Source organism: Rissa tridactyla, chromosome 4 (assembly GCF_028500815.1).
Source record: "Rissa tridactyla isolate bRisTri1 chromosome 4, bRisTri1.patW.cur.20221130, whole genome shotgun sequence".
Taxonomy (NCBI): domain Eukaryota; kingdom Metazoa; phylum Chordata; class Aves; order Charadriiformes; family Laridae; genus Rissa; species Rissa tridactyla.
The window spans coordinates 20,689,584-20,705,960 of NC_071469.1; the positions used below are offsets into that span (position 1 = coordinate 20,689,584).

Genomic DNA, 16,377 nt, shown 5'->3' on the forward strand with positions numbered 1-16,377 from the left:
AGTTTGCCCATAAACCTATTCGTTCCCTCCTCAGACTGTAGTGCAAAGATCCTTGAGGCAACAGTCTTGAGCTGGTGAGATCTTGCAGTCTGGCCCTGCGCTGAGCTCATCCATTGATTTGGGCCTGCCTTCTTAATGTGTTTTAATCTTGGTCAGCACTGTCTTGTTTGGGGATGTGGGCTGAGGTCAGGTCGGTCTGCCTGTCCTTGGCACCTCTTCTTTCAGCTGTGCCAGCCCTGGGGCTGTGTGTGTGTGTTGTATCGGTGCAGGTGTTGAGGAGGAAGGAGCTCTGGCTGCAGGAGAGCAGAGGCTGAAAGGAGTTTGCTTAGCATTTGTGGACAGACTCTTAAAATTTTTTTTCCATCCCTCTTTTATCTGCTTCCCCTAGGGAGACCTCAAGTTGAAACCCTGAGTCTCCATATCCTGCCTTTCCCTCAAGCCTGGAGCTGAGAGGCAGCTCTTTCAGCATGGGAGCTTACTGATCCTCTCTGCAATTGCCCCTCCAGTAGGGGGGCATACTGGCAGAATGCTCTATGATGCTGCTGGGGGTGAATGTGTTTGCAGAGCTTCACTTGACCATGCCATGGCCAGCCTCACCGCTGCTACTTCCAGTGGGTAATGCAGTCTGTGCCCCCATCCAGAGCGTTACGTCACCATCATGAAAGACAGCGTGCCTGTTCCCCTTGTGGGAGGACTTGGCCTTGCCAGCTCACCCAGCTGCAATCTAGGACTGCTGTCAGCTGTCAGTTTAATATCCGACACATCCTGTGTTCAGAGAGCCATATCCTGTGCTTTATTGGAGGGAGATGACTCAAACGGGGTTCCTTTGTCTCTGTGTGGTGGTTTATCAAGCACATAAGTGCTGGACATTTTTCATAATTGAATTTTCCGGGAACCCACGTTTAGCTGAGCTGGCTTTCACTCAGCACCACTTGCAAGAATTCCCTGTGGGAACACAAAGGTGAGTGGAAAAAGCCCTGTGTTTTGGAAGCACATGAGCCAGCCAGGTTTTGATTTCCCTGAGAGGTATGAGCTCACGTCTCTGTATCTGCAGCCATGCAGGCTGCCAGTCCAGTGGTTTTGCCAGGCTGTTGGTTTGTGTGTGTTCCCCACGCCCCCGGCAGTGGGTCTGGAAACAGTTTCCTGGAACTGCAGTTGTCTGCTCGCCAGCTGGGCACTTCTGCTGGGCTTGTTCCCACATGATGGTAGCAGCTGATGTGTCACGAACCTCTCATTAGATGCATATCTGATTGCAGTGCTGAAAAGCATTTGCTAGTAAACCTGCTGGCTTAAATACCATCAGGCCCTAACCGTCCATGTGGTAGATGGTCCAGCACTCTGTCTTTGCTCCTCTAGGGACAACAGAAGCCCTTGGGGTCCTGGAAAGAGGGTTTTTCCTTGCTCTTAGTGATGTGTGGCTTAGCTGTTTGGCTCCACTCCACTCATCAGTGTTTTTTCCTGATGCTTTGTGCTGCTTTCTCCTCCCCCGCCCTCTGTACAGCAAGGGCCAAGCTTTGCCTTGAGGCAGAGCTCCGTTCATGCTGGGGGGTGACAGCCTTGTTGCACAGCGATGTGTTAACTTTGGTCATGCGAAAGAGCTCCATTCTTTCCTCTTTCTCTCCACTGACGTTATCCCAGTGCTAAGACATCTGTTTCTCTGCATCTTGTCCCCTTACAGTTTACCTGCCAAGCTGATCAATGGTGGTATAGCTGGGCTGATCGGGGTCACCTGTGTATTTCCCATTGACCTGGCAAAAACACGCCTGCAGAACCAGCAGAATGGCCAGCGGATGTACACCAGCATGTGAGTAGCACCTGCACGGGCAACATCCCCTGGGGCTTTCAGCAGGGAGTCCTTCCACTTTCTTACGTCTTTCAGGAGTGTTCAGCATTTCTAGCAACTGGGCTGTCCGCAAGAAAGCCAGGGGACGATCTTGAGCCAAGCTGTGCTACAGCAGATAAAGTGAATAAAGCAGCTATTCAGGCTGCTGAGCCCAGCAGGCAAGATCTCTGCAGAGGGAACATCTGTTTGCATCCCTTGCTTGGGAGCAGCATGTTTGCTGCTGTCAGGGCTCAGGACCAAAACACAAGGAGCCCCATTCGGTTCTCTGCTGGGCCACAATCAGGTGCATGAGGGAATTTCTACCTCTCTTCTCTTTCCACGACTCTCATATTGGAGGTTACTATCCTTTCCTTTGCTATGTCAGTTTTAAAAAGAGGAAGAAGCCACCCATTCCCTGTCTAGAGCACTGCATGCAGACCTTTTGATGGATCACAGGTTGACATATGCTGTAGTTACCCCAGCAGTCCTACGTCCAAAAGAATCAAGTGCTGCAGGCTGTAGGAAAAGAAGGTGTGAATGTATCTAGCCCACCAAATTCACCTGGCGTTTGTGTGGGATGCTTAGGGCTGTGTATCTGCTGTAAGAAGGTGCACCACACTCGGCACAAGATGCTTTATCCTAGGAACTGGAGTCAGGCCTTAGTTTTCCAAAAGTACTGGTGTCATCGAGGGGGGAGAAGGGACTGGGACTCATGATGTATGTCCTGTCCTCCTGATGCTTTGTTCAGAAGTAGTGTTACCTGCTCCTCCACACCAATATTTTCCTCTTTCCTGACGAGGAGAATTTGAGGCAGAGAGGGATAGGAAGGAAATGCACTGTATGTTGATGTTTTTAGTCTCCGGGCCTCCTTGCTCTAGCTGATGGCATGTAATTATGCATGAGGTTATGCTTCGGTTATAGGCTCTGACGTGCCGTGTCAGACTGGTGCTACCCTTGACAGTTACAGCGCTCTCTGCTCCCTGCGTTGTTTGTGTGCCCAGGCGTGCTGGCAGGACGTGGCCTCCCGTGTCGCCTTGCCTCTCCTTTTTGTTGTGCCCTGCTCCTGCTGCAGATTGCTTCTCCTCCCTGAGGATCAGTCCTCCCCCTGACGTGATAGGTGACAACAACAGGAGTTTGGCCAGGATAGAGGATTTGTAGGCTCCCCTTGGGAGCGCATGCCAGGATGCCTCCTCTCTGGAGTGGGGCTCAGCAGGAGAGGCTTTTAACATCCAGCAGTTGAGTGCAGATCTACTCCATAGCCAGGAGTTGTTGACGAGACGCTGTTAATGAATACACAGGATTTACCCTGTATATTTGAGCTGGCTCCTCCTAAGAGTCTGAGACAAAGCCTGGATGTGAGCGAGTAATGCTGGAGGTGGTCCTCTGGCATTGGCAGCATCTGTAGGCAAAGCGAGCTTGGGCTGGTGGGGATAAGTGAAAGGGTCTTTTAGGGGCCGAGGGACCAGCAGGGACAAGGAAGTAATGGGGATAATGCATCCTCTAGATAACATCAGGCCATCCTGTGTCCTACCTAAGGAAGGGAAAGGCACTAAGAGGGTGCTGTTACCATGCACGGAGCATGTCTTCAGAGACACCGTTAGGTTAGCTAGGGATTTGGGAGGGCTTGTCTGAGCTCTCCAGTTCAGGGGGAGCAAGTTCATGTAAAATCTTGGCTGTCTTGCTTTAAGACAGCATGCCTTGCTTCTGCTCAGCTTGAGAGACCTTTGGCGTCAGGGGAGCCTTTCCCTTGAAAGAGCCAGAGACACTTTGGAGCAGCCCTGGGGGCTGGAGAGAGCTGGGCTTTTGGGCTGTGCTGCTCTGGGTGTGTTATCTATAACTTTAGTTGGCTGTTGGTTTCTGTTTTCCAGGGAGAGAAGGGAGCTGGGCATGGCCTTGGCTCAGTCTCTCTCTGCTGCAACTCGGGGGGCTGGGAGTGACGTGTAAGCCTTAAGGTGAGGCAGCAGAGTGTGGTGGGGAGCAGCTCTTCCTGCTCCCCTCTGCTGTGGCTTATTCAAAGCAGCACAGCTGGCTCGGGGGAAATGCCTTGCTTCCAGTATTGTGGTGGAAGAGCTTGATGGAAGTGATAAGAGAAAGGTATCCCAGGATTTCTGAGGCTTGCAAATGTGTTGGGGGGGCTGCTCCCAAGAACAAGATGAGTGTGTGCAAGCTGCAGGAGCTGGGGTGGGGTGCGTGAAAGACGGAGTCCCAAAAGATGCAGGGGGTCCCAGCAGAGAGGGGAAACTTGCTGCTGTGACTGGCAGCAATGCAGGATGGGCTCTTCACAAATAACGCAGGGTACCCTAGAACAGTCTTGACCCAAGTAGGGCCATAAAGCCCTCGAGGGAACTCTCTGTTTCCTTCTCTCCCGCCTCAGCCCTACTACAGAGTGGAGATGAAGTTTACTTCTTGTGTTGCCAAATCTCTTAGAAATGTATTCTTGTTTTCCAGCTATGCTTCCGTTATTACTACTTAAAAGAGCCTTTTGTTCCTTAATTATGTATGCATGCGTACATGTCCACCTCTCCCTTCCCCTGTGGCCATGGCAAGTACCTGTCCCTTCCCAAAGACCCCAAAGCAACCTTCAGTCCAGAGAGGGAAACTCTGCCAGGGGATCTGCACTGCCTTCCTGAACTGCCGCTCTGGATTTGTTAGGTGTGTGTCTGTGCCTTTGAAAGGCTTTGGACAATTCCGGCACCCTGCACAGTTTTCCGATTTGCAGTAAATGTAGTTGAAAAAAAGGAGGTGACAGTTTTCCCCTTGGAGCGGGCCTCCATGGCACCCTGCCGCACTCTTCCCAGGGCAAGAGCCTGAGTGCTCATTGCCTGCTGTGGGACCCGATGTGTTAAAAATAAGTGCTTTAATCTGCGTGGGAGGTCACAGATGACCGAGTGTTCAGGTCATCTAGTGTTTATGTGCCTTGTGTCGAATTTCACAGAGTAAGTCAAGCAAGTCAGTGTCGGGGGTTTGGCCCCCTTTAAATCCAGTTCTGGAAGGGAAATAAAAATAAGCGCATCAGGATCTGCTTGTTAGAGCATCTCATGCATGTTTGCCACAGGGCACCCTGGATAAACAGCCCTTGCAGTGACACTTTTCCTTTTTGTGTTGCTAGAAAGCAGACAGCGCGTGCGGGGTGAGCTGGGGGTTTCAAAGCCCCTGTGTATTAAGGGCTGAAACTGGACTCAGGCCTGAACAATGGTGCATTCAATGGCTGACCTTCTCAGCTCAGGGTTTTGCTGACAGGTCGTAAATGAAAACCACTCCAAGAGATTTGTTTTGTTTTTTCTCTGCTCTCGCCCACCTTTGAGCTCCTGTGGTTTATCTCTCTCTGTTTTGTTTGCAGGTCTGACTGCCTCATTAAAACAATTCGGTCGGAAGGTTACTTTGGCATGTACAGAGGTAAGTAAAGCTGAGTCAGGCACAGCGCAGCTTTTGCGTTGGAAGCACTGGTGCGTAAGTGGGAGGAAAAGCCAATATTTTCTGTCATATAAAGCAATAACCTAGCGATACCCTAAGATGTTGAAAGATGCAGCTGTTTCTGAAAATAAACTCCTCCACACCAGGTGTCTGCTCAGCTCTCTGCCATTGAGAGCTTGAGTCCTCCCCATGGCTGTTTTGGTGTTAAACCTTACTGTTTACTGAAGTTCATCTGATGAAGCTGATGGACTCTGTTTCAGGACCGTATGTGTGTGTTTCCCAGCTTGAGCACTGTAACTTTTGTCAGAGAGGCAGTAGCAAACCTTTTGAAGTGTCTTACTTTGGTGTTGATGACTGAATTTATGTCAAAGCCCACCACCAACGTAGTCAGGCCTGCTGTCCCATTTAGTTAGTAGCTTGTCTCCAAAACTAGCTGTCTCTCAAGTGTGCCTGAGTGCTCTGTTCAAGTATTAAGACAAGGTGCAATTAAAAAAAAAATGGAAAAGTAACCTGCCCCCAGAAAAAAACTTCTTTGGGGTGGCAAGAAAATCGGAGGTGGGCTCGTGGTGGAGCTTCAGCTGTTTGGTCTTTGTCTGCTAATGTGCAAGAAATCTCCTGGCTCCTTGGCTTAGGCTGTCTGATGCAGCAATGAGTTCCTCAATTGACATTACACCTTTTCTAGTTTAAACACAAAATCCTTGAAAGTTTTTTAAAGATTTTGAGGAGAGGGGAACAGCAGGCCAAATTCTGACTTTACTCGTAGCAGAGTGGAATACCTTTTTGGCTTTCAGCACAATCCCACTGGCTTAGTTGACACTGAACTCTGATACATTTTATATACTGGTATTCAATTGCCTGAATATGCAGTTTTTATCTCTGAGACGTTCAGATAGCATTCTTTGTGGCACTCATTCACTGATAAAGCCTGACTGAAGTACTGTTTTGATTATGTGAGTCCTTGCTCTGTTTTTTCAAGTGGGAGTCCGGAGATGCTGGCGCCTTGCTGTTGGCAGCAGTAGCATCTTTTGCCACTTCTACCATAGCTTCTAAGGAAGCACAGACACTGCGGCTGGCAGGACTGGGAGCAGGCACTGGCTGTTGAGGCAGCGTCTCTTGCCCAACTTGCTGGTGGGCGTTTCGGGGGAGTGGGGTGAATGCCGGGGATGGATTGGCTGCTTCACACCAGCTTTCCTGGGAGCAGGCAACAAGACAAATAACCCCGAGGAACACTGGCAAGCACCATCTTCAATGCTAGCAGTGACGTGTTCCCCCTAGATTTTTCCCAGAAGCTGGCTGCTTCTGTGTTGCTAGCTAGAAAAGAGCCTGCATTAACTTTGGCTGTAAATATGCAGTGGCAGGCTGCTTGCTGGGGAGCAGAAGGAAGAAGCTGTTCCTGGAAACTTACAGGGGAGACTGTAGGACCCGTCAGGGCTTTTGGGAGAGACAGCTCAGTCCTGTAAGGCACAGGGTGGTGGAGGGGATGTGCATCTCCAGGTCACTTTTCACTCCCAAGCAGAAATCTCAAAGGGTGCAGAGGGTTTTGTATAGCTCTTGCTTTTCCCAGCCATACTGAGTCTGGTCAGCTTGGTCTGTGTCCCTCTAACTTTGTACAACCTCTGTTCAGGGAGCTGATAGTGGCTTGAATTTACTTGTCATCTCTGACTATTAAATGGGGAGCTGGGTTTGGAGAGGGCTTTTGTGAATAGCTCCAGCTCCTTCCAGAAATTCATAGATATTTCAGCATAGCCAGAGTGCAAAGGTGAGTCTTCCAAGTACAGCAGTCCTGGTCTCTGTGCCTCAATTTTGTGAGCTGACATTAACAGCCTTTCCCTCCTTGTTGGGGAAAGGTTGGGGGAGGTGGGGGGTGGGTAAAATACATCCAAGATTGTGAAGAATGTGAGTACTTTTCTGGGAAAAAGGTAAAGAGATTGCTCAGCCTTGCAGACAGGGGAAGATGGAAATCAGGTGGTGGGATTGGTTCCTGCTCCCTCCATCTGTCCCAGCTCCCCAGCAGAAGTTTCTGTGTGACTCACAAGCTCTTATTTTCAGCCTTTAAGCCGAAATTGGGAGGATTATATGTTAATGTGTGCTAAAGTGGCAGTTGCTGTGCCCCATGGAGGAGTCACAAGCACGTAAGTCATCTCTGCAGGACACTTGGCCTCCGTTGGAGGACAGAAAGGGTCTGCTTGGGCGCAGCCATCCCCACTGTGTGACTTCAGGTTTCCTTCATGTGTGAGTCAAAGCTCCTCAGTGTGGACAGGTGAGAGGCTTGAGCTGGTAGGATGCTTTCCTGCAAATCATCTCTTAAGGGGTGTGTGTGGGCAGACAGTCCTTGCTCTGTACGAGTAGCCCATAGTGAGTTGTATGATGTATAAGGCAATCCCAACGTTTCTCGCAAGTTCTTCCCCAAAAGTTACAGGGATTCTTGGGTTTATTTTGGGGGAGGAAGCAGAGGAAGTTTTTTTCCTCATGTTTTTTTCCGTAACATCTAGGTAGCAGCACTGCCTCAAAGCTGGGTGGTGCTGTCTAGCCCTGTCCGTGCTCAAGGGATGACTTCATGTTGCCTTCAGACATAATGTCAAGCAAATGAATCCGTGGTGCCTGTGGGCTCCTGGACCATGTGGACACCAGTGGAACAAAACCTTGGAGAAGTGCTGTCTCTGCTCCTTGCTACAGTCCGACCGGATTGTGTCCTGGAAAGTCCCACTGCTGTTTGCAGACCGGCCATTTAGCCGCCCTGGTGGGAGCCGAAGGCCTAGATCGGGCTGGGGAAGTGTCCTTTGCTGTTGATGACGTTTGGAGGGTAGCTGCAGTAGTGTGGCAGCCTTCCCTGGCCTCTGCTAATAATACCTCCCACGTGTACCAGTGCAGCACTGGGGATGACTCAATTCCCCTGTTATGTAGGTTGCTGGTGGTGTATATATATAAAACCCAAGGCTCAGTGAGAAGAGAGCACTTACAAGTTCAGTTGGCAAACAACTGGTTTTGCCTCTATTTGATTTGTAGTGCTTCTGTACTTCTTCTCAAAATATTTTCTATTTTTTAATAATTGCAATTTGTTTTTGCATTCTGTTTGTCTGTCATTACTTCTGGTACACGTAGCGTTGCCTATAGGCGAAGGTTAGCTTTAATTAGGGAAATAGTCATTAGCATAGCTAGAATTGAAGAGCTGTGAGATTTTGTAAAAAGGTGGAAAACGCTGTGGAAAACATACAGCCAGCAGCTGAAGTATCTAATTTCTCCTCCTCCGGTGAATTGAAGCTGTTATGGATTATTGAGGACAGGGATTATCCATTCTCTGCTAAGCAGCTTTACTGAAAATATCAAAGAAGTAGGAGAAAACCCAGGTTCATTAACTTTTCTCTGTATATTGTGTGTTTTTACCCTCTACTTTATTTTCAACTGAAGGAGCAATTGCTGTGAAAGCCTCTTGGTTCCTGGAAGAGGTCAGCGTGTAGAAACATACTTCTCCCTTACCTTTCTTGCTTGAAGTTTTGGAGTTTGTTTTCTTAAAGTAGCGGGTTTATTCTTTTTCTTTTCTCTCCTTATTTTTCCAAGGAAATGGTTATTCACGCTGCATGTCAGTAATGTACAGGTGTTTTAATTTCTAGCCATTAGAAGTGGGGTTAAAGTTGTCAACAACTTGGCACTCGAGGAACCACTTCACGGGTAACCACTTCCACTTAAAACTCAGGCTGTGTGGGTTTGCTTTGTAGATCCTGATATTATTGACACTAAAAGGTGGAGGTAGAGCATGAGGGTCATGTCTGTGTGGCTTCTCATCACATGCAAGAGCCATGGTGGAGGAACATGGTGTGTAGGAAGCACATGAAATGAAGCAGCACAATCACTGGTACACTTAAATTTGCAAAAACCCAGGAGTGTGAGCACGTTGCCCTGCTCCCTGGCTAGTTAATTTGGCTCCTGTAGAAGATAATGGCATTTGTTGGATGTCATGGCCAGTGTGGAATGAATGCATTGGCTTAGCTTGCTACAAGGCAGTGGTACTCTCTATTTTCTGCAAAACCTGAACATGGTAGTTGGAAGCGGGGGGAAAAGTGCCCAGCCCAGCAAAGGCTATCTCTTTCTTGCTGAAATTTCCTTCATGATGGAGCTGTGTCCTCTGAGCAGAGGATGTAGAGCCAAGGATTCCCGTGTCCTGGTCCCAGTTGTGTTGGTCCGAGAAGTCCCAGTTGTGACTTTGCTTCCTAATCTGAGGAAAGTCCCCCTAAACCTATGTCTTTCCATGGGTAATTTAGGAATTCTTTAGTAATTTTTAGAGAAAGGGGAGTCCATCCTCAGCAAGAGAGGACTGAGTTGCTCTTCTTTAGGTGTGTTGAGCCTTTATAGCTCCGGTCAACTTGTGTTCAAACCTCCTGAAAATGAACCCCAGCAGGTCTTCAGAGCCTAGTGGGAGCACAGGCTTCTCTGTCTGCTTCTCTTTGGAAAATGGAGCTTTGGGACAAGTTGTTTAAATCTCTATAGCAAGCATAAATGCAAAGATACACCTTTTGTCCTTGCAAAGGTGTTCAGAGGCCATTAGCAAGTCTCAAGCAAAGCTCCTCTGGACGGCTTTGAGCTCAGCATGCTTCAGTGCAGGCAGGGAGAGCTTGTGGTCATCTACTGGAGGACATTTTGAGCCATAAGATTTAAAGGGAGGAGAATATTCTGGACCATTAATCTAATGGTGCAAAGCCCAGTATGCTCAGAAGGGACTGGTCCTCCCCTCACCCCATTTCCCCCAGGGCAGCTTGAAAGCTGCCTTCCCAGCCACTGCATCACACTAATGCCGATGTCCATGGCCCACAGCAGCCAGCCAGGACACGTAGACCTTTTCATTGTAGCAAGCACAATACAGGGATTTGCTGTTTGTTGCTCCTGACAAAAGGGCATCCCAGCGTGTGGTGGGGGAGCCAAGGCTTGTTTACACCCCAGGTCCCCCAGCAAGCCTTGCCATGGTGCTCAGAGGGGAATTTCTGCACGCTGCAGCTTGTGCTGGACCAAAAGCCTCTTCAACGGTGGCTGTTCTGAGGGTGACACCCAGTGGTGATATACAAGGGAAGCCAGTTAACTCCAGGGATTGGTCAAGAGCTGGCTGGCTTCTGTGCAGATGAGCCAGTTGACTTCAACCAGCTTCCAGGACTTTCAGTGTCTCTGCCTCTTCTGGGCTGCTTGGTAAACAAGCTGCTCTGCTTTTGGTGGTGGTGGGTCAGGGGCACTAGCAAGAAGGTGGGGTGTGGGGCTTTTGCTTCTCAGCATCACAAAATATTTGCAAAAGGCTTGGGACCGGTTATTAATCCAACTTGTACTCCTATCTGGAAGGTCTGATCTGCATCCTTCTGGATTCATAGGAATGCATCCTTGGATGAGAGAGGAGGATGCGTGTATGCATGGTGGGAGGTAGTAGTGAAGCTGAAGAAATTACAAAAATCATATTGCAAATGGAGTAGAAACACGTCAGGGGATGTTTTAAAAAACCCAAAGTGTTGGAAAGCAGAAATCCCATTAATTTCCAGTGGTGTTTCATGTTTCTAAACCCCTTTGGGGCATCGGGAGCTCTCCTTCATCAGTCTTTGGTTTTGAGCAGGAGTTTACAACACGTTCCTGAAAGATCCAGTTAGTGGTTTCTTTCCTCTCGTTCTCCAACGAGAATAAAGAATGTTCTCTTCCTCTTTTCCTTACCCAGGGGCTGCAGTGAACCTGACTCTAGTGACACCAGAAAAGGCTATCAAACTGGCAGCCAATGACTTCTTCCGGCATCACCTCTCCAAAGATGGGTGAGTAGGAGGTGCAGACCTTTCACGTTCCACTTAAAAGACACCGGCTCTTGAGACAAGTCTGATGAGTTATCAGGGCAAAGGTGGAATGGGGTGATGTGATGACTGAAATATGAGTTGACCTTGAACAGCTTAGCTGGTGATGACATTCGGGCTAAGGATGTAATGTCTAAAATGGGAAGTGAAAAGCACTCCACTGCATGATTGCTTTTTATTTGAGCTCCTAAAAATAGTCCCAGATCTAAGCCAAGGTTAGCAGATCCAGAATTTGTAGGCAGAATATTTGAGAGGAACCCAATGGCACTGATCACTGCTCAGACAGCTGCTGGGAGGACCCTTGTCCTCAGCACCCTATTGGATGCTGTTATGCTCTTTCTGGCTTGAACAGATGGCAAGTCAAGTTCTGTAGACCCCAAACTTGGCATCCCTTTTGTCCTTTTGCAGCTTGAAAATAGTTTTAGAGAGGTGGTGAATCTGAATTGACAAAGGGCACTTGCAGCTGACCTTCAAATAAATGCTGAAGGAATAAAATTATCTGTTTAACTTGCAAGTGAATTAAATGTGAGTAAAAGCTGATAGCTAAGCAGTTGAGAGGGGCTGGACCTCAAATATTTCATGCTGTTTTCACCAAGATACTTCCCTTGCAAATTGGAGAACGCTTGTGTCTCCCTTCAGACCAAGACCTTTCTCCAGAGACAGACAGTGAAGGGCACTCTCTCCATTCCTCAGTGATAGTAGTTAGAAAACAGCCTGCTTGGGTTATGATCCTGACTCTTCCCATCAGCAGTGATGGGGCAAAGCCTCACTGAAGATGCAAGACTATCCCACAATTACTTGGTTTAACAACTTTCCATAACATACCACGTCAGTCACAACTGCTGCAGATCAGTAGCTTGACAACTTCAGTGGAGATTGTGGACTGACACAGATTGAGGATCTCTTTTTCATGTACCTAATTTTTTTTGTTCTGGAGTCTTTTAAAGTAGCAGTGAACATATGTCTGTGTGACTCATCAGCTCGCAGCTGTTTGTGATTTTCTGTCTCTTCAAATAGTGTCTCTTCTGCGCTCTGCTCAGACAGTGGGAGGTGGTGATGTCCTCATTGCTCCTCACTTCTACCAAGATGTGGGTCTGATCCGTGCAGCAGACAACGTGGCGGGCCTTGGCATACTGCAGTAGACAGGAGCACAGCTAGCTCTTTGCCACCACTTATGAAGTGAGGGCTTAGTATGTTGTACAGGGAAGATGAAAGGGTGCCAAGCTGCCACACACTATGAGAGGTAAAGACTTCCTCATGGGACAAATGTGTGTGTCTGCCTCTCAGTGCTGAGGTGGGCTTTGAGCGGGTGTTTGGGTAAGTGGGATGCAGCTGTTTCCATGAGCAGCTGAGGTCTTCACCAGACCTCCTCCCATTTGACTTCTGGGTTCCTGGCAGATCCACACGTGACATGGATGTTGTGCTGTGCTTGATTCAGAATAAAGAGCTAGAGAGTTTTGCCAGGAGTGAGACACTCTGTTCTCCTAAAACACATGCGCTGATGGGACTGGCACTACAGTGACCTGGAGCAGCAACATGATACTGAAAAAAGGACCAAAGTCCTTTTTGCACAAGCCAAACTATCTGCTATACATTCATACTATGCTGTGCTCTTAGGCCAGCATCCCAAAGGATGCTCTGGTGCTTTTCTGGCTCGGAGCTGGAAGAGTCTTCTAGACCGGTTTGACATTGAATGCCTTTGTTGCCAAGCTTCTAGTGCTTTGCTCGAGATGTGTTGCATGAATTGGAGATCCCTGTCTGATAAAATGTGCATGTTCTGTCAGTATTTGCTGATTAAAATATGCTGAGCGTGTCTTCTGTGTGCAAGTGGAAGAAGCACGCGTGGACCAGAGAGAGTGTGGCAAATCCAGCATGACCCAAAACAGCCTCAAGTTACACAACTTTTAGTGTGCATTATTTTTATTTTTTTTTATCCTTTGAGAAACTTAGTGTTGAAATGAACTTGCTTTTAAAATGCTAGGAAAAAAAGTGGCATAAAGCCTGTTTTTGAAAGGCCTGACTGAAAACAACACCTGTGTCGTAGGAAGCTCCTGGCTGCAAATTGCTGGGAGACTATTTTGGGGATGTATCACTGTAGGATTGTGCTAGACTCCCTTTTCCCTGGCCGTGATCTTGGATGCTGCTGGAGGTAGCATATTGCGGCAGTGGGATCTCATGCCCTTGTTGGTGCACCCATCTCCTTGAGTCTGGAGATGTCTGTTCCTGCAGCCCTCTCCCCCATGGGACTAGCTCAGGGGGACACTCCTGCCTGTACAATGTTTTTCCCCTCCTTTTGATGCAGGAAGGATGCGTGCTTACAGGCTAATGGGGCTTGATTTCTGCTTCTTTGCCTGTTTCTATTTTGATGTCAAGACCATTATGACAGCCTACTGCTGCAGCTTCTTGTTTCATGAGGAAACAAAACTGTGTTGGTCCTCCCAAGGTGTCCCGGTCATTTTAAGAACAAGGGAGGCCTGGGGTGAGTTGTGTGAGTGATGGAAATCCCCTTGCTATGCCATGGAGGAAAGGAGGAAAACCAAGATACGGAAAAACCTGAAGGGCACCTCATGACCCTGATAGAGAAAGGCAATAAAGATCAAACATTATTTTGTGACGATTTTGTCCTGGTGGCCTCTGCAATTCTCAGGAGAAGTAGTAAAAGATGTGACCCATAGAAGAGTCTTCAGCCAGGTCCTTGTTCCTGTGGCACTCTGTGCTGGCTGGACCACGTGGCTGGGGAAGGCAGGACGCGAGAGAGGGGGAACTTCGAACCTTCAGGCAGCTGGAAACAGATGGGATTTTTTTTCTCCTCTGGATTTCTGAAGCTGGGTGTTTTGAGAGACCCATGATCTCACAGCTGCTGTTAAAATAGAGCAGAGGATGTGAGGAGTCATGAGGGTTAAGTGAAGCACTTGAATGTGAAGCACTTGGGTATGAAGCTAAGAAAGTGATTTAAATCGGTAGTACATCAGCATGCTTTTAAAGTACATTGTTGAATTTTTGGGTGCTCAGTGTGTGAAGCCTCTTTGATAGATGTAAGTATTGCCTACTTCTTATGTCCTCTTTAAATTGGGTATTAAACACTTCATAAAAAACCAGTCCCTTTAAAGTGTCCTACAAGGTTTCACGTTTATCTCCAAAGTGTTGAGTGCCAGATAGCTGTTGTGTTTGGCATGGGTTTCCCAGGTTTTGCTGTTAATTTTTCAGGTTCTTGGTTAAATACTCTGCCTTGGCTGTGGTAAAAACTGTCTCATGGCTTCTTATAAAAGCGATTTCTTGCTCATAAAAACTCTGTAGTGTCCCTGGATGAGTTTCCTGCTGCTCCTGTCCAAGGTGTGTTATGCCCTTGCTTTTCCTGTCCTCTTTGATCTTGACCTTCATTTTGTTTGCTGTTCTGGGGCAAAGGCTGGCAATCTGCTGACTTAGCAGCTCAGAAGACCAGCACGATTGCGTTAATTGTGTTTTTGCTGATGCCAACAAATTTTTTTCCTTTATGCTTCCCCCTGCCTTGTAGCTTTGCTCAGAGAAGAGAAATAGCCAACTGAAATCCTGAGACAAGGAAGGCACTTTTCCTTCTCTACTATGCAGATGGGGAGACTCGAGCTTGTTCTCCATTGCTGTCCCAGCTGATACGTCTCTCCAGGGCTCCTTCCTTCATCTTCTCCTCTTTCAGGCTCTCCTAAAATACGTGGACCATCTCTTCAGTGGCATCTGTTTAAGTAGCCATTGCATGGCCTGGTTGATCCTTTAGCTGCAAAATGCTCATAGACAGTCTGTAAAGGGAGGTTCTTGATTTAGGAAGGAGGGATGCTGCTGCTAGTCCTGGTGCTGAGCTGCAGTGTCTCCTTGCATACGGTGTGCTTTGGTCTTTTCTCTGGGCCAACACAGCATCTCCTGTAGTTATCTACTGGATATCCAGACACTTCTTTAATGCAGATAACCCTCATCCAACCCACTGGGACTTGTAGGTGGGGGAATCCAACCCTTCCCCTAGAGAAAGAGCCAGTTAAGAGCTGATAATCTCACTGTGCCTGTTCAGGGATAGCTGTCTGGGGGGGAATCTTTTATTTAGCACACAGAGGCTCAGGGAATTATAGTGGATTGAAGTTACAGATATCAAAGGTCAGCCAGAAAGTAAATGCACGTTCAGCTGTTAATCTAGATGAAGCTAGAGATGGGCTGTTTAATCACAGAATAGACCCAGGAGGGTGTATTCCAGGCATGTGTCTTGGGACAAAAAACGGGTTATGTCTGTGTTCAGCATGCCCAGCCGTGTTGCCCTGTCCATTGTTCACTTCCACAGACATTTGTATTGGAAAAAAAACACTTGGGATCTCCTGCCAGGGCAAACCTGATATAATGGGTGCAGACACAGAATCGCCTTTCTCTTGACTTAGTCCAAACATGCAACACAGAGCTCCTGCAGCCAGAGGCAGGTTGTACCATACCTGGAGTAATGTCTGCCAGAGCAACATCTCATAGAATCGTAGAATGGTTAGAGTTGGAAGGAACATTAAAGATCATCTAGCTCCAACCTCCCTGCCACGGGCAGGGACACCTCCCACTAGATCGGGTTGCTGGTGGCATTACTTTGAGGCAGATCTGTCCCACATCTGTGTTTTGTTTTGCTTGTCTGAAGCATTTTTCGCTGGCACTAGAAGCGAGAGGGAACTTGTAATGGGAACTTTCTTTCTTTTGTGTTTCTCAGCATCATAGCTCCAGCTTTTCTGAAGTGTGGTTGCAGGAGCTTGTTGTTCCCTCTTGGAAGATCAGGGGTTGGGTTAAAGGGACTGACTGGCAGTTTGTGTGCATGTCCCCGTGTGGCTGTGGCAGACAGGTTGCCCTCCCTTTGAAGGACACCTCCTGCATGTTGCTCCCCTAATCCGTATCAAAGACCCACTATTTAAATTGTTTGAAAGCAACTGACTCTCTCTGGTTTGAAACCTGGGGAACTTTCTACAATCTGTTGGGTTGACAGACCAGAGGCAGAGGTTATTTTGAGTGAGATGTCCAAGCTGGGGACAGTAGCCTCTTGGGTAGTAAACGGGAACACACTGCTTCATATGGATGTTTCCTTAGGTCAATGATTTCCTGTCTTTGGAAATCTTGTCATCCTTATTCCAGAATGTCTGGTTTTGGTTCCTGCCCAAACACAGTCAACTTCTACATGGTTGAGATTTTTCATAAACTTGAAAAAAGTCCTACTCTGCTCCCATGTGACATCAATATACCAGTGCTTTCAGAGATCCTAACTTTGGACTGATGCATTGCTCTTGAAAAGCTCTCCATAAACCTCTGCTTCCTCCTTTTTAACTTGCTTATTTTTCA

General features: G+C 47.8%; 1 protein-coding gene across 2 annotated transcripts in view; it reads left to right on the forward strand.

The window, feature by feature from the left end:
• The window catches only part of SLC25A22 (solute carrier family 25 member 22), a 52,216-nt gene that overhangs the window by 26,442 nt on the left and 9,397 nt on the right, over window positions 1-16,377 (forward strand). For both annotated transcript variants that reach the window (XM_054197653.1, XM_054197652.1), the window contains exons 3-5: window positions 1,679-1,804; window positions 5,163-5,218; window positions 10,923-11,013. In XM_054197653.1, coding sequence (XP_054053628.1) covers window positions 1,679-1,804; window positions 5,163-5,218; window positions 10,923-11,013 — 273 coding nt within the window. The remainder of the gene's footprint in view (window positions 1-1,678; window positions 1,805-5,162; window positions 5,219-10,922; window positions 11,014-16,377) is intronic.